General features: G+C 33.2%; 2 protein-coding genes across 2 annotated transcripts in view; one reads left to right on the forward strand and one right to left on the reverse strand.

The window, feature by feature from the left end:
* Positions 1 to 475: 475 nt before the first annotated feature.
* LOC113521614 (dihydropteridine reductase) lies at positions 476 to 1826 on the forward strand. The gene has a single exon (XM_026907198.3). The coding sequence runs from the start codon at positions 768 to 770 to the stop codon at positions 1470 to 1472; it is 705 nt and encodes a 234-aa protein (XP_026762999.2). The 5' UTR covers positions 476 to 767; the 3' UTR covers positions 1473 to 1826.
* Positions 1827 to 5423: 3597 nt separating this feature from the next.
* The window catches only part of LOC113521739 (mucin-2-like), a 42011-nt gene continuing 22070 nt past the window's right edge, over positions 5424 to 25364 (reverse strand). The window contains exons 3-6 of the mRNA XM_026907387.3: positions 22786 to 22992; positions 17795 to 17960; positions 10030 to 10158; positions 5424 to 8047 (exon numbers count right to left, since the gene is read on the reverse strand). Coding sequence (XP_026763188.2) covers positions 7849 to 8047; positions 10030 to 10158; positions 17795 to 17960; positions 22786 to 22992 — 701 coding nt within the window. The 3' untranslated portion in view covers positions 5424 to 7848. The remainder of the gene's footprint in view (positions 8048 to 10029; positions 10159 to 17794; positions 17961 to 22785; positions 22993 to 25364) is intronic.

Genomic DNA, 25364 nt, shown 5'->3' on the forward strand with positions numbered 1-25364 from the left:
AGTGAAGCAGTCAGAGACATTTGTCGTTGTTGTCGTTATGATTTCAGACGGACATATTCAGTGTGTAACACTGAACTAAATATTTATACTATATTATCTAATAAATTATCTAGAAAATAGGTACCATCTTTAATTTATGATCTGAGTTGGCTCTACTTTTATAAAGATCACAGATCCATTACAATAAAGGGCCTAGTCAACTGACAAGAGATTTAAATCAATCATTTATACAATAGATATTTATCTGATTGAAAACGGAGGCTTTTAGACTAATACCTCTTTTTTTACTTTATCCTTAATCTATAACTTACATTGCCACCACTTGACAACTGACATATTAACAGGACACTGACACATTCCAGACAATTTATCTTTTTGAAGACTAGGCAGCATGGTCTCCGACCTTAGCCTGTTCCAAACGGAACAAACGTACTAAAAAAAAAAAAAAAAAGGACACTGACAGTGACAGTAAGTGACAATTTTTCTTTTTGAGATTTGAAATTTCTTTCAACTTCGGAAAAATCAATACTTTGTAGGTTATCTCAAACACAATACTGATAAACCTTAAACTGTTATTACTAATATAAATCGCCTGACGAAGCTCGAGACAAAAAGTGGCACCTACTTACCTAGTCGAAGTAACCTTCACGCTGCACAAGATAACGAGTTCACCATTCTATTACCCCCGTTCGCTGTTGCACCTACAATACAGTTCAATCAACTTCTCATTCAGTTAGTTTTACACCGCGACAGTGTTTAGACGCGCTATGGCCAGTGGCAGAATTGTTGTTTACGGCGGCCGAGGAGCCCTTGGCGCAGCCTGCGTCAACCACTTTAAGTCTTCCAACTGGTGGGTGGCCAATATTGATATGAATCCCAATGAGAGTGCCGATGTCAACATTACCGTGCCTAAAGAAAGTTCGTGGATTCAGCAAGAGCAACATGTCGTGAGTGAACTTGAGGCAGCGCTTCAAGGTCAGAAAGTGAACGCTGTGATTTGCGTGGCCGGCGGCTGGGCCGGCGGTAACGCTGCTAAGGAACTGAGCAAACAAGCGGATTTAATGTGGCGCCAGTCGGTATGGTCATCGACAATTGCGGCAACACTGGCCGCTAAATATCTCACTCCAGGAGGTCTTCTCGCCTTAACTGGCGCAAAAGCTGCCCTTGAAGCGACACCTGGTATGATTGGCTATGGCCTTGCCAAAGGAGCTGTCCACCAGCTTACAAAATCACTTGGTGCTAAAGACTCTGGCCTTCCAGAAAATTCTTTGGCCGTGGCTATATTGCCGGTTACATTAGACACAGAAATGAATAGAAAATGGATGCCAAAGGCTGATTTTAGTTCATGGACACCACTTCCCTTTGTTGCTCAGCTGTTCGATAAATGGATAAAAGGAGAAGAGAGACCACCCAGCGGCAGTTTAGTGGCACTAGTCACTAAGAACAATGTTACTGAACTGATTGTACAGTAACTTATTATCTATTTATTGATTGTGGCCACAAATGAAGAGTAAATTGTATGATATTATATAGATGTATTTGAAGACAATATAATTGTCCTTACAACTTTCCATGTACACTTGTTTGTTAGGCATTTTATTGTGATTATAATATCGAATATTTACAAAATGGATGTGATTGTTAGATTTAAGCAATGTCTATTTACATATGATGTTTAAATGCCAATATGCTTTTGATGTATAATAAGTATAATATCAGACAATAAGGGAACAAATCTCATAATATTGTGTGAATGTATGCTTTGTTTACACTTGGAGAACGTAATTTGTGAAATATATCAACTATATTAAATGTTGTTGAAACTTTATCTTGTTTTATTGTATTAATAGTTCATTGCTGATATTTAAAAGGTGACTTGATAACATTAGAGAGAATAATATATTTATGTGTATAAAATTTTATTTATACATACCTACATGTTGAAATTATTATTTTGCTATCATCATCACTGGTTATTCATCATTCATTGTTGAACATAGGCCATAACTTACAGAAATATTTCTTACAATAAATGACAAACTAATTATCTACTAGATTGTAAGTTGTAACTGTAATTTAAATATGAACATTGCCATAATTATCATTAAATGTTTAATGCAAATTATTATTACATTAAAGACATAACTAATATAGAAATAGATGTCTAGATAGTAAAACATTTTTTTTCTCGTTTGTAATTTTTTATGTCAAAATTTGAGTAGGTACTTAGTAGTGTCTAGGTATATTATTTATGGTATGTATTATGGTGGGTATTTTGCTGGAGACCAAGTTATTTGCATTTTCCTTTTACGTGCTTTTACGTCATTGAAATTTCCAACTAACAATAATAAGAGTATAAGTATAAATTCTTAGTATTTTATTTTTTATTTTAAAATACATATTAAATTGGTATTATAGTTAGTAGCAAGTATAACGTCGGCTGTTTTATTTTCTTAGGAAAACGAACAGTATTATTAAATTTAAAAACATGAATAAATCTACAAACCATTTCTGTGTAAACCATGATACAAAGCTCTACTGAGTTTGCCACCATATGATGACGTGATACATGTTCATTGGTATTTATTATTGGCTGACCCGATAGACTGCGTTCTGTCAAGTAAATACAGTTTATACCTGTGAGAAATAGAAAGATGGAATTTTAGGCTTCATCAGATAACGTTGCGAATTTTTTTTCAAAGATCAATTTTTTTTATTTAAAAAAAAATCACCTAATTGATTACAGCTTTCGAGATTTTCGCTTAATAACACATTTAGCGATTAACTTTTAGGATTCCTTACCAATTTTTGTAACCTTTACCAGAGGGAGACTTTGTATAAAAGTCGATTGCTTGGGTACCTCTGTCCCATTCGTGTTTCAACCGTAAAGCAGTTGTGTTTATATGGCTGTGTTTCAGTTTGAAGAGTGGGATATGGCGTGAATTTACTGGGTACAGAGGAATAACACCTGAGTCCTCAGGAATGGCAACGCATGGGGGGTATCATGGGCGAAACAGCGATACTCTGTTATGTCCCTGGTACTGCTCATGTGTATAGGATCATAAAAAAACCAAAGACTAAGGGAACTTAATGATTGAGGGACGGGTAGTCCCTCTTTAAACATCACCAAAGGCCATTGCCAACCCGGCGGCCAAGCACAGCAACTGTTAGCAAAACACCACTATTATTGAGGAAATCTATATTCATTATTGGACAGTTAACGGCTGACACGATGATAAGAGTAATTATATTCGAAATAGTAAATTACCAGAAGAACAAAATTATCAGTTCAACGAATTTGAAAGCCGTGGTTGTAGTGGACTAGTTATTGTAAAATAGAAAACTTCAATTAGAAATGTTCTGAAAGCCGAAGATCGCGCTCAATGGCATGTCTTGGGAGAACCCTGTGTCCTGCAGTAGACAGAGTGGCGCATCGTGACAAATTCACCCAAATATAATCACGATGACTTCCAGGGGGGACCGTGTACAGGTCGACTTAACAGGGTATATTATTAGCAATGGAGTCTAATCTCCTCATTGCTAAAAATTCTTTTCCCACTAACAACGTAGGAATTACTTATTTTTTATTTATTTAAAAAAAACCAACAGCACTTTACAAATAAAATTAACAAACATTTTATAACAGAGTAGTATGGCCAATAATAGGTTTTTCTAAATTAAATTCTGTAGATTATGTAATTGACAATTGTTAAGGGAAAAATAGAAAATATTTCTGATTACTATATCGTCATTTAAAAAGTGGTTTGGTAGAGAAGTAAAATGAAAATTACGTCAATAGTTAATATTATGTCGCTACACTTATACTAATAAGAAAACTTACACTAAATACACACATACACATCCTTTAATAACTTTTGTAAAAGTGAATGTTATTTTCGATCAAGTAGAATAATGATAATATCACCGAAGTAGAGTAAGTAATATAACTACTTTCACTTTCGCGTAATAATCATTAAATGGGCCTTGACACCTTGTAGATACTAGACTGTAATCATGAATTTGGTGTCATAATAAATTTAACTACGTGCTGAAGAAGGTACATATAATATGTTTATAAGATTACGGGTATAGATACACTCCTATATGTTATTTAACACAGAAACAACATAAACTACAATTGTGTAGGTTTATCGTGTATATTTTTTTATGCAACTTAGAATGGCAAACAAGCTGACGGCCCACCTGATGGAAAGTGGTAACCGTTGCCTATAGACATGAGCAGTATCATGGACTTAACAGAATAAACTTGCTTTTCTGAGTTGCCATTTCTGAGGACTGTAAATTCATGCAATATCCCACCCTTCAAACCGAAACACAGCCATGCAAACACAACTGCTTCACGGTTGAAACACGAATGGGACAGAGGTACCCAAGCAAACGACTTTTGTATAAAGTAAATACTGGTAATATCTATTAATATAATTAATAATGTATACATACAAATTGTTATATATCAATTAATACTAGTACTAAATTTGAGCATTTTACCACATCTCTAAGGTTGACTGGGAAAGAGAATGTTTAAAAGCATTAAGTTCGCCTTGTGTACATATCTTATACTAAAGAATAAATAAAAAATGCATTAATTAATTAATTTTGTGCTTAGCAAAGTGTCGTTAATATATTTTAGATGAAACTAATAATAACTTGCTGAAGTTTCGTCTAATGACCACAAAGTATTTGTGTTTAGAGATGTATATTGGGAGACTATAAAGCCCACTCAGTTGATAAAATAAATAAATAAAATAGAATGGTAATGCCGCCTATGCTATGAAGTTATACGCTGGCGGGGTACCAATAAATAGATGAAGATAGAGTGAGGTCAGTTTGTCCAACTTGGTCCAGTTTGTAATAAATAATATACTATATTTTATGGTATTACTTGAGTGCGTTCTACTACGTTTACAATCAATATCTATTAAGTAATGGGTACCCTGCTATAGATCAAAAATAAATATTTATAAAATTTATAATTTTATTAACTATTATAAAGTAACGACAAGAAAAAAATTGCTAACATTTTATTTCAGGCGTTTTAAAAAAGTAAATTAAGGCAATGTAATCATAGCTTTAAATACTTCTTAGGAAGCTCTGACAATAAGAATTCCAATAGCATCCTAATCAAATGCTTCTATTTACGTTTACATATTAATAAAAAAATAGTTGGAACCTATAAATTCGAAATACGAATTTTTATTTAGTAGACAATCGGGCTGTATGGCTTAATACCTTTGCTTTACCCTTTGTGATAAATTTTCACTGATAAAAATAATTGATAGTACTTGCGGTCCTCTTTCTACGGTACTTATAAAAGGAAACACTGCTAAAAACAAACAACACAAAAAGTGCTATCTTTAATGCATGGATTGAAAAATGGTAATTTTTAAATAAAACCATATAGATTAGATATATTTATAAAACTTTATTTTCTATTTTTACTTTATCTTTATTATGACTACTAATAAACCTTATGCTATAAATTGTTTTCTTAAAACTGTTAAAGCACGAGTTCAATACAAGAAGCATTCTGTATGACAATAAGTATAGATATGGTTACTCGATTTATTTCACGTAGTATAATATAAATAAAACTTAAAAATAAGAAAAATAATTCTAATGATGATTTCATGTGACTCATAATTTAAATTAAAAAAATAAAAGTTTACATTATCTTATACAAAATTAAAGATAGGCAGGTAAACATTATATTAAACACCATTTAATTAGGTAATAACTAATAAATATTTAGACGGTAGGTTATGAGTAATTAAAACAATATTAAGTATTTTAGAATACCTAATAAGTCTTTATAAAGTCATGTATAAAGTCACGAAAAAACATATCCAACATTTCCAAGACTCAATTCTTTAATGAACTAGATGTGGCAAAATAATTGACGGTCCACCTTAGAAATTCCACGGAGCGGGACGGATGGAAGTGGTCAACAAACATCGTCTATAGACAAGAACATCGCATTTACAACTATGGACACATTATAAAGTGTCTTCACATAAATTCTTTGCCAAAAACAAGTTAACTTTTTTTTATCCGTGTGTGTGAATAGTGTTACCATAATGTACATTTATTATTTAGTAAATAGGAGAAATTACTGTAAGATTAAATTGAAAAGTAAAATCGATATAAATTTCTTACAAACATACATATTGAAAAACGAAATACACTGTGCACAATGATTCGTAATGATGCTTATGTTATTACTTTGATTTATATCTGAAAATAGACATAAAATGTTTCCGTTTTCAAATAATTGAAAATGGCTATCATTTTAATTAATAGATGTGTATTAATTTGTAAGCAAAAGTATATATGTATGCATATTTAAAAAATAGTTCGCAATTCCATTTTTTTAAATTTGATCGGTTTTTAAACATTAAAAAAAAATTGATAAAAAGCGCGTTCATTTTGATTTAAAAAATATCAGTGTACTTTAGTCATTTATCGGCTGATTAAATTTTGACACCATCTATATAATCTGAACATGATCACTAAAAATAGATATTAGAACATATAATACCTATCACCTATTATAGTCCAATTTGTTAGCTGATGCATTGTTTTGTTCAACAGGTTTCAAGATATGAAACTTATTCCTATATACATATCGGTAGCAGTCTCTACTTGGTAGTCGACCTGGTTCCTTTTTAATCTTTTTTTTTTTATTTACTACATTTAAACGTCAATAATTTTTTTCAAATTATAATAAAAATTTATATAGGTTGACTTTGAAAAAAATTAAAAATAAACCGAAATCTCATCTTCCCAAGGTTGGGGATCCGCTTCTTCAAAAGATCATGTACCAATTTAGTACTACGCTTCATGTAAAAGTATTTTTAGGACTTTATTTGATTTGTACTTGTAGACCAGCTATTATAATACAAGGTCTGCTTTATATGGAACTAGATGAATGAATGAATGGTTTATTTTCTCTTCACAAAAGATAGTATAAAGTGACAACTTGAGGTACAATTTGATGTGAAGACCAATTTTGTGAGAAACTGGTGCTTGCGGTAGGTTTTGAAGAACCTGTGTTACAAGTCACCCGTAAAGATGGCGCTGTTTACCAATAATATACCAATTTATAATTGTTATGCTCATTAAAGCAGAAAATTTGTGTGGCAAATTAATTAACGATCCAATAAATTAATACTCACATTGCTCCTATTTAATATAGGCATTCATATAACTGAATTTAGTTACGTTTAATAAACAAAATCAAAATTCAAAAATAGAATAAAAAACTTAAACGTTTACGTTACCTAAACGTTATACCCAAACAGTTCGGTGGTATACCGTCAACAAATCTCATTTTATGCTGCTGCAACAGCACTATAAATTATGACATAATTAAATATCCTATTATGTTGAGCAAGGCTAAAGTAAGAAGGCACCATATTTATATTTCTATAATATTCTAGTTTCCATTATTTTATCGCATTTGATTTGTCAGGATACGAAATAAAATTTTTAATTTTATTATATAAATTATTATAAATTACAATAAAAGAAAAAAAAAAACATAAGGTGAATGTAGCAGTGTTTGTGAAAAGGACCCAACTCAGTATATGTCGAAGTTTCATATCTGAAGCTACGACACTGATTTTTAGTAGCCCCTTAATACGTGACTCACAGACATGATTTCGTATACAAACATCGTCGATAGTCCCATACTTATTTACGTGAAAACCTATCATGTTTTGGAAAATATATTATTTCAAAAAAATTATTAAGGACAATTAAAAAAAAAAGCATTGTCACAGCGAACACGGAAAAAGTGGAAACAACATGAATGCCTTAATCTCTATCACTCTACCGACCGACAACAGCACGCACTGTGTTTTTCAATATATCTTTCACGAGTTCGGTGGTCCTGATGATCTTGTAGCCGATCTGGTCGATGAGCGTGATGGTGGTGCTGTATGGCGGGCTCATGTCTTTCGATGGACGTAATGGGAAACGCGTGGGCATTGCGTCGGACGACGCTACTGTCCACGATACAATTGTTGGTCTGAAAACAAAGAATTATTCTATCAGTTATTTCTAAACGCTAGTAAATTTATGTTTTAGTGTTTTTTATTATACAACTTAGAATGGCAAACAAGGTAATGGCCCACCTGATGGAAAGTGGTAACCGTCGCCTATACACATGAACAGTACCAGGGACATAACAGAGTATACTGTTTCGCTCATGATACCCCCCCATGCGTTGTCATTCCTGAGGACTCGGATGTTATTCCTCTGTGCCCTGTAAATTCACGCCATATCCCACCCTTCAAACCGAAACACAGCCATATAAACACAACTGCTTTACGGTTGAAACACGAATGGGACAGAGGTACCGAAGCAAACGACTTTTGTATAAAGTCTCCCTCTGGTTGTTTCAATTTGAAGGATTAAATAGAACAAAATGAATTTACTAAGTAGGAAATGTGATTCAAGATCTTCATATCACAAAAATAGAAAATATGCATTGATGTTTCTATTTATCTTATTACGTTGCAAATCGGTTTTTTTATGGATGATAATGAAATGGTAACCCCGCCTGCGCTATCGGTATACACTGGCGGGCCATCAGTGAAGCATGACAGTTGAGAATAAAACCAGGTCAGTTGGCCCATCGTGACAAATTCCATAAGAATTAACCACGATGGTTTCCAGGGGGAACCGTGTGGAGGCCGACCTGATAGGGTATATTGTTAGCAATGGGGTCATTCGACCTCATTTTTAACAATCCCTTCCCCTCCCCCCCCCCCTTGCATGTCGATTACATACAACCGCACTGTTTGTATAAATAATAGTAATATACTAATGCAACTCAAAAAGATGTGAGAAAGTTCACGTGGCGATTACAATACAAATAAATATATATGAAAAATTGTAAACACGTCTGGACATTTAATACTCTATTATTATGCTTAATTTGAATTTTCAGTTTGAATGCAGTTTGGCACATGATAAACCATCCTAGATTTACAGACTGCTTTTTGTCCTATATGCATACACATTTTTTATTATTAAAATGTAGATAAAAATATGTATTAGCCTTGTGTATAAAGATTTATTTATTACAAAACTAAAAGATCATAATCAAATATGACCTTATTATTTACACTATTAATAAATAGGTATATATGAATAAATTGAAATTAAATATTTTATTACCTAGTAATTTATGATATTTAGGTTCTTGTATATATTCAAACATTATAATTTAATTATTACTGGGTAGTAAATAGGTACTTTAATGTGTTTAAACATTTACAAATGTGCAGCAAATAAAATATTATGATCATAATTCTCAATATTAGACAATTATTATTAATTTACTTATATCTAGTCTTTTAAATCGGCACCTAAGTATGTAGTAAATAAATTACATATTTGATTACATGCATAATTGAACTTTGACCTGTTGCATTGTACGAAATGTAAGTGGGTACATAAATTTTCTTGTAATGAAATAAGCACAGGCATTTAATGTTTAATTTACATGTTTAATTCTGATAGCCTTTGATTCGAGGTTATAGGATGGTATATTGGTACTATAATATTAAAGCGCAGCTTTTATTTATTCAGTCATATTTAAAACCATACACGAGTGAAGAGTGAATGCTTATGGGATTGTTATTCAACGATGTTAAACGGATTCGAATGAGATTTAGTACCTCATGTTTATAGGCGACGGTTACCACCTTCTATCAGGTGGGCCGTCAACTTGATTGTCATTCTAAGTTGCATAAAAATAAATACATTTAAAAATCGGAAAAGATTTGTGTTAAATTTTGATACAGATATCTGTATTAATAATTAATGAATGAATATCCATTATTTGCATTATACAATATAAAGAATAAAGTAAGATAAGTGATACAATTGTATAAGAACCGTACCTATATATAAGGAATTTCTTAAAAGAACTCTATTTTTAGACTCACCCGTTGTCGTTTGTTTAGTAAATTAAATGAATAGTATTATTTTAAAAAGAGATACCTAGGTTGATTCATAGGCCGCATGGTAATTGGTGAAATGGGTCTCATGTATGGCGGCGGTGTGGTGGGCCGGGTGGTACCGGCTGCTGAGGACGGGCTCACCACCATCAGCTCACCGTCGTCTCCAAATCTGCAAAGTAAAGAGTTAGCGATGAGAAATCTCTTATAAATCTATTTTAGCTATTAAAGTGTTTTGTTTTTTTCTGTTGCGCTAAATTCTCTATTTGAAAGACAGTGAGAAAACACTAAAGGTTAAAATAGGTTTGTAAAGAGAGAAGAGAATCGGTGCAACTGTTTAATATACTGCTGCATCTATCGATGGTATATATAGTTCAATTTACGTATAATATAAATATATTTATTCATACCTATTTACATTGATTTGGATGTTTTCTACGTATAGCATAAGTAAAATTAAAAACATAATAATTTATAAGTTATCTAAAAGGTATCCAATAGTCTATTTCGTTTGGAAGCAGACGACACTGTGTACTCATAACTTTTTTGTACCATAAAGGTGGCAAACATAGTCCGTTTAATGGTAAGCGGTCATTGTAGCCTCTGGACACCTAGAACACTAACTACAATACGTCTAAATTGTAGTAATATTATAAATTACATTATAATAATTATTACTATGTTACATAAAAATAATAACTTCTGTATACAGATAACGAAATACATTCCTTAAAACTAGTATTAGTATTTATTAATTAAGTCAGAAATAAAAATCTTGGTTCTAAGAAAATAATTTTAAAAAAAACGAAAATAAAAAAAATGCACGACCTTACACGGTATAATTATTACCTACTATTATTATCTAGTACCGCCGATACAAATATTTTTTTTTGTACGAATTAGAATGGCAAACAAGCTGATGGCCCACCTGATGGAAAGTGGTAACCGTCGCCTATAGACATAAACAGACATAAACAGGACACAGATAATATAATACTATGCCTTGACATAATAGAGTATACTGATTCGCCCATGATACCTGCCATGCGTTGCCATTCCTGAGGACTCAGGTGTTATTCCTCTGTACCCTGTAAATTCACGCCATATCCCACCCTTCAAACCAAAACACAGCCATGCAAACACAACTGCTTCATGGTTGAAACACAAATGGGACAGAGGTACCCAAGCAAACGACTTTTGTACTTGTCTTTTGTTTCGAGAATTAAAATTTTTATTTTTTGGTAATATTAAGTTTCTTAATGCATACTAACGCTCATTTTAAGGAATGAATTTCGTTAATAAATATACTGTATACGAAAAATACAGTAAGGAGATTTAAGAAATTCCATCTTCCGGAAGTCGATTGAAAATACGAATTGGAAATTATGACGTAAACGAAACGTTATCTTGATGGACTAATAAGATGTTATCAATTTTATTTAAAGTTGATGTAATGACTATCGTATAATATCAAGGCAATTGTAAATGCTAATGTAGTAGTAGGTTATGAGGTTCCATACCTATATCAAAGTTAACATTATTATTTCACAGTTTCGTTATTAGTACACTGTTAGTGGTTTAGCAAAACCACAGATAACATAATACTGTACTAGTAATACATTATAAATAATAGTACTAAAGTATAGTATGAACACCCTCTCCCGTGCGTTGTGATCTGTCCCCACCTCTTCTCAAATACGCGGTAATAACCAAACTCTGTTTTCCAGTGCTTTTTTTTTTAATGAATGATCTTGGATTGGCAATTCTGCTTGCGCTAACGATATACGCTGGTAGGGCACCAGTGAGGAATGACAGGTGAGAATGAAATGGCAGGTCAGTTAGCCCATCGTGATGAATACACATTGGATTCAGCACGATGGTTTCCAGGGTGGACCATATGGAGATGGACCTGACAGGACATATTTCTAGCAATGGGACTGGTAGTCCACATTACTAACAATCCCTCCCCCCTGTTTTCCAGTGCTAGTTGTAACTACACACGCACACATTGTCATCATGTGTACATACCTTATTTATTTCTATGTGTGTTTGACCGAGATAAAAAGTATATTACATTTATATTTTATTCTTTATATTATAATTTAGTATATTTATTCCTTCCACATATATAACAAATTTCATAGCGATTGGTTGTCGGTTAATTCGCTATAAAGTAACAAATAAGCTCACTTTCATATTTATAATATTAGAAAGAGATTAGGTATACATCTCGTATTATATTATATGTATATAAAAAAAAAAGTATTTAAAATAAATAAGAAAATTTTATTTACAAGTATTTTTTAATTAAAATAATTTATAACAGTAATTGTTATTTTAGTAAAAATAATAATTATAATTATAAATTGATATGGACGCAACAACTAGAAAAATCCGCCACCACAACTCTATATCCTAAAATTTAAGATTTAACAGTACAATAAAGTGTTATAAACAAAAACAAACCAGTTTACTAGGATACTTATTTAAATTGTATTGTTAACATTTTACCTTTTTTCCTAACCACACCTGCAATGACTTAGTGCACGATGAATTATTAAGATTTCATTATTGAGAATGCGTATTATTACAAGAAACAATGCTTTTCATTGATACAATTATCGAAGTACCTATCTATTAGGTCTTGGCAGGTAGGTATCTATATTTCTAACGAGGAATGTTACTTAAATGCATTTTTTACTTTCCCATGGGAAATATTTTTTCAGCGCATTCGTAACAAGAACAATGGCACAATTATCATGAAAATAATTAGTATAAGTACATAAAGTGTATTCCGTTTGTGCTATCGGCATACACTGGCGAGGCCCCAGTGGGTGATGATAGGTGAGGATGAAGAGACAGGTCAGTTAGCCCATCGTGATAAATACACTTGGAATTCAGCATGACAGTTTCCAGGGGGAACCACGTGGAGGTCGACCTGGTTGGGTATATTGCTAGCAATAGAGCCCTTAGTTTCTATTATTAACAAATAGAGCGGGTATTGAAACTTATTATAAGCACTTAGGTTATGTATATTAATTCTAGACAGATATAAAGAAGTGTCTTTTGTATATGCACATTCTGTATAAATACTCCTTGTATACATCTCTATTGTGCGCAATAAAGAGGCTATTATAAATATTAAAATATTTTTTCCTGTAAACACAAATTATTTAATGTGTACTACCTATCTTTTTATGTATATATGGATTGATGTTTTTAGATTCTCAAGCAAAAAATACTGAGCGAATTTGAATGAAATTTAGTACACGAGATTATATTCTAATTTAGCATATAGGATACTTTATATATTGATTTACGTGGACGAAGCCATGAAATACAGCTTTTTTTATGCATCTTAGAATGGCAAATAAGCTGACGGCTCACCTGATGGAAAGTGATAACCGTCGCCTATAGACATGAGCAGTACCATGGACATAACAGAGTATACAGTTTCGCCTATGATGACCCCCATGCTTTGCCATTCCTGAGGACTCAGGTGTTATTCCTCTGTACCCAGTAAATTCACACCATATCCGACCCTTCAAACCGAAACACAGCCTTGCAAACACAACTGCTTCAGGGTTGAAACACGAATGGGACAGAGGTACCCAAGCAATCGACTTTTGTACAGTCTCCCTCTGGAGAGTACATGAATTCAATTAAGACCAGTTGCGAATATCATCTATTAGTATCTGTAATATTTTTTTAATTACCTCCAAAGGAAGAAGGTCGATTCGTTCGCATTTTTGTGCCAATTTATATGTTACGTGATGTCGTAATCAATTCTGAACCGATTTTGTTAATTATTTTTGTAAACATACACGCAAAAACAGTGTAGGACGATCTCTATAAAGATGAAGCAACTATCACATGTACATATACGGAGTCAATGGATGTAGGTGGCTCAGGATTGTCCCAAACACAAGGCCTATTGGGAAGGTAGTTCAGCAGGGCACCAAAATTATTACATTTAAACTAGCTTTTGCCCGCAAATTTGCTTTTGAAGTAAGTAACCACGTTTATATGCCGTATCAAGATTAAACATACAATAGATTTTAAGTTGTGAAATAAAAATTAATTGTGAAATTCACACAATTGTGAAAAACGCATTCAGTTTGGTACAGTAGTTTTTGAATAATACTGGAATAAGCATAGACAAAGACAAAAAATCAAAAAATATTTATTTTGGCTTCTATTGCTCTCCTTAAGACTGCTTATATTTGTTTTTCTAAAATGTCTCCTATGCACCAGCATTGTGTAGTTACAAAATTATTATATTATTGTGAACCGTTGTTGAAAAAGATTCTGAGGCATCATTGATTTCACAACGAAATCATTATCCTAAGAATCGATATGAGATAAATATATATTTATAAATTTATTTATCTATATTCTGTAACTAGCAATATAGCTATGGGACTACCAGTTCCATTGCTATACCCTTAAATACCAATAATATACCCTTGCAAGTCGATCTCCTTTTGGTCCCCCTGAAAACATTCATCACTATGAGCTAACTGATGTGCCATTTCATTCTCACTTATCATCCCTCACACTGGTGTACCGCTATTGTATACCGTTAGCGCAGGTAGGGTTACCATTTCATTATCATCCATTAAAATAAAAACAATGTATCTATTAATAATATAATTTATTATTTATCGTATTATTTTTGCACCATATGTTTTTCATTATATGCAAACCCTATAGATACTTTCTCATTTCGGATTCTGAAAGTTGACTGGGAGAAACCCCTTTAAGTTCGCGTGTGTAAATTTTTGTTATAACCTAATATCTATAAGTGAATGTACATATAAATTAATAATTGAATGTTTAATAGATTTAAGTCAAAATTATTATATAATAATTATTAAAATAAAATATTAGGTTAAGATATACGTTTAAAGAAATTGCGCCTCAGAATAGACTCCAATAACTTCAAAAAATGTGTTGTGCTGTCGTGTGACATTGTCTTTAAAATGAGTTCTCAACTGACTTCAAAGAGAACAAGGAGATTTTTAATTTTAATAATATTTGTGACCTGACCCATTCAGAACTGATTTTAATGAGACTTTTTGTAATCGATAAGATTTACCCTGCGTTTTTTTTATAAATTACTTGCTTTCCCGCGTAACTTCGTCCACGTAACTGAGATATGTTTACTGACCACAATAAAAAGTAGTCTATATCCTTCTCTATCCCATGTAGTACGTGTATACTAAAATTCATAGTGATTTGAAGGTGACAAACAAACTCACTTTCACATTTATAATATTAGTAAGAATGGACACATCAATGCAGTTTCCTAATTACCTTTGTAATCAGTATAGTACTCGTACAAGTAATCTAGTTACTAACCACAATATAAGTGGTTGCAATTAATGCTGCGACTGACTGCTTAAGAACAGGTTGCGAACTTGGTGAACCGTGTTGTACCGCGAAACATCGATTACATTAATTGATTGCACACAAATCGATTGTTGAACTTGTACTGTATTAATAGAATTTAATAGAAATATAGACAAACGAATGACTCTAAATCTTAAATTATGGTCGGGTAGGCTACAATTGCCGTGTAGTCCCGGCATAGAATGAGCCACCCCTTTCCCGTGGGTGTTTTAAGAGGTAACTAAGACTTTGGATAATTTAACAGTCTGTGTTTAGATATTGTAAGTGCTCTTGAGATGTGGTGCTGGCGAAGGATGCTGCGCATTCCCTGGACCGCAAAGCGCATGAACTTATCTATCCTGGCGCAACTTTGTATAAAAGATAGGCTCTCGACAGTCTGCTATCGGAGGATTCTTGGATACTTCGGTCATATTGCTTGTCGACACTTCGACAATCTGGACAAGCTAATGATTGTAGGCAATATAGAAGGAAAAAACGCAGACGATCACCTAGTCGCTGGTGGGATCAAGTAACCGCCGTTACAGGACTGTCAATTGCAGCTGCCCTGTGAGAGGTTGAAGACCGTGTGAAATAGAGTAACATCATAAGAGACACAGTACTTGTTACACAAACACTTTTCAAGGACACCTTTAGTAATGAAATGGACAAAGAGAGAGAGAGTTAGATATTGTAGCATACCAACTTATGTTGATATACTACAATATCTATGGTTACCTTTCTGTTACTGTGTAGTTACACTTACGATAGATGTCATTCTTTATCTAAATAAAATTTTGCCTATTTTTATATTTGGACAATTTTCGTAATCTTATTTTTTCCTAAATGTCTACATAATAAATAACACGGACTCTATTTATCATAAAGGTTTGTCGTAAATAAATGGAGTAAATATTACTAAATTAATATAAACTAACATAAGAGTAGATCCCTATCGATTGTAAACTTAATAAAATCTAATGATAAACATCAAATTTATAACTAAAATACAGTTCAATACTAAATCAGGAATTATTATTCAATTGCATTTTCTTTTTAAAAAAAACCTTGATGTGTTTTGTGACTGGTTCCATTTATTTAATAATATAAAAAAATCTCGTCTAATTCAACAAATGATAAGTGTACTATTTAAATAAATATGTTAAATATTATTAATTATTATTACTTTGGTCGATAATAAATATCTACATAATTTCCATGGAATGTGGAAATTATTTTAACATTTTTCCTTTTTTATTTCTTTATTGCATATTAGATTAATTGTCTTAATTTAATTGTCATAGGTAATATAGTCATATAAGAGATCTTATCATTATTATAAATAAATTACAGTAATAAAGAAGTAAAACAAATTATAATGCAATATCGAATGACTAACGCATAATGGATTATATTATGGAAATATGGTAGCAAGACTTAGTTGATGCACTGCCAGCATTTTGCAATCTGCAAATTGCAGACACTGCCAGCTTACTAGATGGAGAGTCAACGGTTATCACTCTCCATTCTTTTTTAAATTATTGAGCCAATAGACATGAAAAATATCATGGATACCATAATAAATTTACAATGTACCTTACATTGTAAATAGCTATAATACCATTCATACGTATTTTTTCGTATTGCTATTTCCTTATGGTCAATAAATCAAAACACAGCTAGGCAATATTTTTTTCATTTTTCATTTATATTTATTCATATTATTGTACTAATTACACTTTTATTATTATAGTAGTTTTTTTTTTATTCTATTGGTTAACTTTTATTTTATATGACTGTCAGTCGCGTGACTCTCTGAATAAATTCTTTCTTTTATTTTAAGACCAGAGGGAGACTGTACAAAAGTTGATTACTTGGGTACCTCTGTTCCATTCGTGTTCCAACCGTGAAGCAGTTGTGTTTGCATGACTGTGTTTCGGTTTAAAGGATGGGATATGGCGTGAATTTACTGGATACAGAGGAATAACACCTGAGTCCTCAGGAATGGCAACGCATGAGGGGTATCATGGGCGAAACTGTATACTCTGTTATGTCCATGGTACTGCTCATGTCTATAGGCGACGGTTACCACTTTCTATCAGGTGGGCCGTTAGCTTGTTTGCCATTCTAAATTGTATAAAAAAAACAGCTGTTTGGTGGTAGAAACTTACATACATACATATCTGTCATACCTGCCACCCATTAGGACAGGCAGAAACAAACGCCAAATGCTTCGACTAAAACAAACCTCTTTCGCTTCCTCCACTTTCATCAATCTTTTCACACACGCTCGCCGGTTACGGGTATTTATGATTTGGCCCTTTTTCAGCACGTCGTATTTTTAGAAAAACAATAATTTTGATAATAGTGCCCGTGGTATAAAGTTTCCGGCAATTTTTTTACTGATTTGATTTATTTACCTATTCAGTATAAGCGGTCGTGGCGGAGCGAATGTTGTGGTCGGTGGCGACGGCGTAGTTCTCGGTGGTGATGGTGGTGTGCTGCTGAGCGGGGGCTGGACAGACACTGGTGGTGGAACCCTCGGGGGAGACGTCGGTAATGACGACGACGCTGGGATTTCATTACCTGAACAATTTAGAAAGTTGATTACTTCGTGTTTGTTGTTTCATGATGTTTTTTCACCAACTCTTTATGGAAGTCTGTAGTGGCGTAACTATACTATTTGGGGCCTGTGGCAAATTCTTTGGACGGGGCCCTATCATTTATTTTCAAGTAAAATAAAATACTCAGGTACAAGGTAAAAAAAAATTTTGAGCTCGCGAGTCGGAGGCCCGTGGCATTTTGCCAGCCCTACCACCCTATTGTTACGCCACTGGAAGTCTGATGCCCTATTTTCAACCAACTTCATAAAGAAGGAGGTTCTCAGTACGGTTATATTTTTTTTTATTTGTTACTTCATCATTCTGTGAGTTGTAATCCAACAGATTGATCCCACAGAAATTTTGTTTAGTTTTTAAATGAAAATAACTTTTTCTCATCAAACTATGTTTCGTATGATAATGGAATAAAAGTATAATGTATCAATAAGTGTAATAATAGTGAAAATAAAACTCGAAATAAAACTATTTGGTTTTATTTTGAGGTTACATTATAATGATGTACCAAGCCGCCTGACCAGTTGTAATAATAGGTTTATATCTATTTAATTGTATGCTGCTTTGTCCATATAAATCAGAACGTAAAATATCCTATGTGCTAAGTTAGAATGATCACTCAAATCCGTTCAAAAGTTTTTGCGCTAAAGAGTAACAAACATCCTATGTAAATATTCTCATAAAATTTTGTATTTATGATAGTAGTAGGTTTTATAATTTAATATTTAAATAAAGGCCCTTAAGAATAAAAAAAAAAGCTATAAATTACGAATACGACATTCTTAAATAATATATATAAATCAATAAAAAAAAAAGATATTATAAACAACTAGGTTAAGTAATCAATTAATTACAAATTAGCCTTTAACTGTCCCATAAAGGAGTTTTGCTAGTGGTTTTTTTAATAGGTGATAGACTCCCGCCTGCGCTATATACTGGCGGGAGTCCAGTGAGTGATGATAAGTAAGGATGAAAAGACAGGTCAGTTAGCCCATCGTAATAAATACACTTGAAATTCAGCATGATGGTTTTCAGGAGGGACCACGTGGAGGTCGACCTGGTTGGGTATATTGCTAGCAATGGGGCTCTTAGTCTCCATTATTAACAATCCCTACCCCCATATTTTGCTAGTGGTTGTCACGCTTGGCTGGCAGGTTGACTACCACAGTTAGGGTTTAGTGATATTTTAAGAGAGACGCTGCTGTCCATTAGGTTGCCTTAGTCGCCTCTTACGACACCCACGGAAAAGGAAAGAATGGACCATTCTATGTCGACACAACACGGCAATTACAGATTACTACAACATAATTTTTGAATTCCTATACAAAGGAAGACTAATTACCTCTCTTCTTTTTTTCATTTAAGCGTTTCCTTTCGTCGGTGCAACTAATTCATGCATCTTCTTTCAGACAGTTCTATCCCAGGCCATATCTTTGACCTCCCTATACGACATGACACCTAGTGTTTCTTTTATCTGTCCCATGTAGTTATTCCTCGGACTTCCTCCTCCTCTTTTGCCCTCTATTTTTCCCTCTACTATGCTCTTAAAAAAATCGTCATGTCGTATAAGGTGGCCCAGCATTTTGCCTCTTCTATATTATTTTTATTAATTATCTCTATTATTATTTTAATTAATGTTCTTTTCTCGTTCATTCTTTTCAGTACTTTCTCACTCGTTAGTTTTCTGTCCAGCTTATCCTTTCCATTCTCCTCCATGTCCACATTTCAAATGCCTCAAGCATCTTTTTTTCCTTTCGCGTCATTGTCCAATTATATATGTAATTACCTCTAGCAATATATAAAGATAGATTGTACTCGTCAATTTAGTAACGAAAACTAAGACGTGACATAATATGATTAATTACTAGGAACTAAATTTAAAATGTAGTCAACCATTAGAAAGGCAAATTAAAAAAGCCTACCTGTATAATTAAGAGTCAAAAGTGTCATTAAGAGTCGTTCCAACCAAGGTCAAGAAATTGAATAGGCAACGAGCATGTGGCTTTTTGACGTAAGCACGTAAGTACGAATGTAAAAAACTAGTAATATACTTTTTAAATATGTCTCTTAGTTCGTGACTTAATAGTACTGCACGAGTAGTGTTTTATTTGGAATTTTCCTTCTCTTGAAAATCACCAGTACCTAAGTGATTTTTTATGGTTTCTAATGGAATAGTTACTCCACCTATGCTATCGATATACGCTGGCGAGATACCAGTGAAAGATGATGGATGAGGATTAAAACAGGTAAGTCAGCTAGCTCATTATCGTGACAAATTACACATGAACTGCGGGATGGTTGATTTGATAGAGTACATTGCTAGTAGTAGATTTGTTAAACCCTTTTACTAAAAACCCCTTTCCCTTCGCTGTTTTATACTGAGTACTCTTAACTCTATATCAAAATCTAATCTTCATCTACTGATAATGTCTGACCCTTAAATATAAAGTACACAAAAGTGTGTGAAATATAAAACACGTACGTCTCCTTTAAGACATGTTTTTTGTGAAACATCGCTCGGTAGGCACCAGACAATTCTGAAGTGGGCATTCCCATTCCGTTAAATATACCTATGACCGACAAATTGGCAATGAAAAAAGTGGTCACATTATCAAATAGTTATTTCGTTAACAAGAGAAAATAACTGAAATTACACGAGTAGTAATTAATTTCAGAACCGGATTGTCCAACCACATCTATAAACGTAATACAATAGCGACAGGTCGAGTTTGTTAAAAAAAGAGGTAAAAAAAGAAGAGCATACTAAGTTGGTCTAGTAGAACGAAAGAATATCGATTAATAAAACAGATACAAGTAGTAAGAAAGATCTAGATTAACCTATTATAATCAGATGCAACTAGACTATAGATCTGTGACCGCACCAGTGGAATCAAGTCTCTGGAACCGGCATACACTCGCATGTAAGGGATAGGTTATGAATATAAAGTAATAACTATGAGTAGAGATAAAATCCTTTGTTCTTTCTTTGCCTACTTCAAATGACCTGGCATGACGATATGTAATTTTAAGTCGACCTATAACTGTCATCTAAAATTCTAAAGCACTCACGTCTTGGCTGGGTCACTGATAATGCTACATAACGGCATATGTTTTGAACCACGGAAACATAACAAACAGCTCAATACGGAATGCATACAAATTATCATCATTATATTTTTATTCTTAAAAGTGAAAAAAGAGAATAACATTTACTATAGATACTTTAATAATGATTAACATAAATAGGCAGTTACCTAACGCGGTTATTGGGGGGGAAAGGGATTGTTAGTAATGGAGACTGAGAATCCCATTGCTAGCAATATACCCAACCAGGTCGACCTCCTCGCGGTTCCCCTGGAAACTATCATGGTTAATTCCTGATGAATTCATCATGATGGGCTAACTGGCCTGTTTTCAATCTCATCAATCACCCTTTACTGGTGCTCCGCCAGCGTATCCCGTTAGCGCTAGCGGGGTTACCATTCCATTTTAACCAATAAAAAAAAATCGCGGTTATGTGTACATACAAACGTATTGTCCCTATTGAAATAAACTTGGTATATAGGAATTAATTATTATAATTTTATTCCTTTATAATGAAACAGGCACAATCAGAGAAGGAAGCATAACATTTAATTTATAAATGCTGGTATTTTTTATCATGCTATCATAGATCAGAGAAATTTAAACTGTCAGAATGTCTATTTTCAATAAATTTTAAAAATTAATCAATTTGATCCAAAAATTCCAAAAATCATGTTCAATCCAATTGTTAATTTATTAAAATAAATATTATATATTTACTTAAATAATAAATAGCGTGTGTGAGGTGAATATTATGTACAAGAAATAATTTAATTTAATATGAACGCTTCATTTTGCCAACAAACCGCTTTATTTTTGTACAGAAAATAATATGAAAAAGAAGCACAATTTACGTGCGTGCGACTTTCAAATATAAACCTTAATTACGTTAAAAATTTTAGAATAAAAACTGTTATCACAAACATCATGGCTTTATTACGTGATCAGGTACGTTACATGGCATAGACGAATTGTCGTTACGTTAAAACATGACTCATTTTTGGTAGGATATCATAAAAACAACATTCTCTGTAGTCTACTAACGAGATGTCAGTTGTAGATGCGTATATAAAAACTGTCGTTGAAATAATTTATTACTTATTCAACATACTTTTCCCATGCTTGTTTTGAATGATCATAAAAACAAAACGAAGCAAAAACGTCAACGCCTTGCATAGGTAGGTATCTAAGTTATATTAAAAAATAAACAATTTATTACCACGTATTAAATCATCCCATTGGTTGGAGAATAATCACGATTTTTATCTACCTAGTTCACACGCTGTTGAAATTGTCAGTTTCGGAAATTATTAAAACTTAATTACTGTTGCGATATTACAAAATTGCGCAGTGTAGTGTTTGGCAAAGGATGTTTTGGTGATTCTTCTGCGATATATATGAATAAGTTAAATATTATTTTTTATATTTCCTCAATTTAATAATGCACCGTCTACTTATTTCTCGGTTTATGGTTGACTGGTAGAGAACACCGTCCGGTGTTAAGTTGTTGTGCATGTGCATAGTTTCACTGTGCATTAAAGTTTAATATTCTTTATTGCACTTGTAAGTTACCTACATATAATATCTTTTTTTTATTGAATAAAGTAAATGGAACGAACAAGTACTATTTTTTTAACATAAATTTTGTTTACTATTACATTATTATTTATAGTACATTATTTAAAATATATATATATAAAATATCTCCTTACCAGAATTAGGTATGAAGTTGAAATGCTCCTTAGAGAGGAACTCTTCGAAGTACCTCGTGAAGTCACCGGTGGGGTCCCACCTAGAGGACAGTTTGGCCCACTCCTCTGGATACTCATATTTCAGTCTCTTGATGACTTTAACGGCAGTCCTCTTTTGCCGCTCTGTACAGCGGACGCATTTCGTTCTTAACGCTTCTGGAAGTATTCCTGCAATTAAATAAAAAAATATTATTAGAATTAGGTTCTCAATTCGTATATATATATATATATATATATATATATATATATATATATATATATATATTGCATTGATTGAATATATATATATATATATATATATATATATATATATATATATTCAATCAATGCAATATATATATATATATATATATATATATATATATATATATATATATATATTGCATTGATTGAATGGTTAAACCTTTAAAGTGATAAGGGGTAATAAACAAATAAACACACTTTCACAATTATCATATTATTAAGAATGTAAAGTTAAAAAAAAGTTAGTTACATTGTAAACGCAATATTTACAATGTAACAAATTTTTTTACACAACTTAGAACGGCAAACAAGTTGACAGCCCAACTGATGGAAAATGGTAACCGTCGCCTATAGACATGAGCAGTACCATGGACATAACAGAGTATACTGTTACGCCCTCACAGGCGTTGTTACCCCCCATGCGTTGCCATTCCTTAGGACTCAAATATTATTCCTTTGTACTCTGTAAATTCACTGCCATATCCCACCCTTCAAACCGAAACACAGCCATGCAAACACAACTGCTTCACGGTATAAACACGAACTACTTCGAAAAAAAAGATGCATTAAAACTATTATACATACTCGTAGGTACACTAAGTGTAATAAAAAAGGATTAGAATAAATAGTATCCATAGTGAAACATGTCACGTTGGTATGACCACGTCTATGACCGGCAGGTACTATTAAAATTTCTTAATTTATGTGTATGACGATGTACCATCTAGTTGACGCAACTGAAATGATTGACATTCCAATCTACAATATATAATAAGATAAATAGAATCTATGTATTGAGCATTATAAGGATGCAATTACATAATGTTTATAGTCCACTATATTTTATGCAATAACAATTTATGTTATTATAATAATTGTCTTTAATACTGTAACTTTGTAATGGTAGGATCAAGTCTAGTTTACCTCTACGCACACAGTTTTATTAATAAAATAAGGTGCTTTTTAAATGGATAGAATATCAAAATGCATCCATCTATGCTAACGGTATATATTCGCTGTGTAGACCCGGCATAGAATAGGCCACCCCTTCCTTTTCCGTGGGTGTCGTAAGAGGCGACTAAGGGAGGGTGAGGGATGGGCAGCAGCGGCTTTTAAAACATCTCTAAAGCCTAACTGCAGTTGCCAATCCGCTTGCCAATCGTGATAAATAATGGCAAAATACCCCAAGGGGTACTTATGTTCAGCAGTGGATAGTTAAAGACTGATATGATGTTAATGATGATGATGCTAAAGGTATACAATCGCGGAGCATTAATATTGGATGAAACAATGAGGATGAAGATGGGTCCGTTGGTTCATCATAGCGACTTCATTATAAGAATTAAGCAAGATGGAAACAAAACGGGACCGCGTGGAGTTCGACCTGGCAGCTGCTAGCAATAGGGATTAATGTTTTTTTTAATGGATGATAATGGAATGGTAATGGATGGATAGAAAACTAACAATGAAACAGGAAAATTGGCCTATACTGACGAATTCAACAATAAATTAATCTCGATGGTTTCCAAGGGGAACTTCGAGGAAGTCGACCTGATAGGGTTTATTGCTAGCAATGGGGTTGCTGATCCCCATTAACAATAATCCATTTTCCCCCCGGGAATTAATGTTACCCTTTACTAATAATACCTTTCTCCCAATACAAGTTTTTTTTATGGATGATAATGAAATGGTAACCCCGCTTTCGCTATCGGTATACTTTGGCGGGCACCAGTGAGGGATGACAGGTGAGAATGAAAAGGCAGGTCAGTTAGGCCGTCGTGATAAATACACCTGGAATTCAGCACGGTAGTTTCCAGGGGGACCACGTGGAGGTCGACCTGACAAGGTAATTTGCTAGCAATTTGAATGGTAGTCTGCATTACTAACAATCCCTTCCTTCCCAATACAGTAAAGTTAGTTAGGCTGACCTCTTCTCATATGCTCAAACTTGACTGGGTATATTGCTAAAAATGGGGCTGCTAGTACCCATTTCAGTAGCAAAAGGAATTGCTAGTAATAGTGTCTAACAACGCCATGGCTATTAATACACTCTATTAGGTCGAATTCCACGTGGTTCTCCCCGGAAACCATCGTGGTTAATTCTTGTCGAATTCGTTACTATAGGCCGGCTGACCTGCTTTCATTCTCATCTCTCATCTCGTAATGGTGACCAAAAAGCGAATACCGATAGCGCAGACATGGTTACCATTCCATTTATTATTTATGTGAACAGCATGTACGTTTGCCCATTGCGTTTTAAAAAAAATTACTCATAATTTTCTTTCTCTTTTTCTCTC

The sequence above is a fragment of the Galleria mellonella genome, unplaced genomic scaffold (assembly GCF_026898425.1).
Source record: "Galleria mellonella isolate WM207_F2 unplaced genomic scaffold, CSIRO_AGI_GalMel_v1 utg63, whole genome shotgun sequence".
In the NCBI taxonomy this organism is placed as follows: domain Eukaryota; kingdom Metazoa; phylum Arthropoda; class Insecta; order Lepidoptera; family Pyralidae; genus Galleria; species Galleria mellonella.

Bases quoted from the DNA above. Each gene is read 5' to 3' on its own strand.
- LOC113521614 (XM_026907198.3), top strand. From the start codon at position 768: ATGGCCAGTGGCAGAATTGTTGTTTACGGCGGCCGAGGAGCCCTTGGC.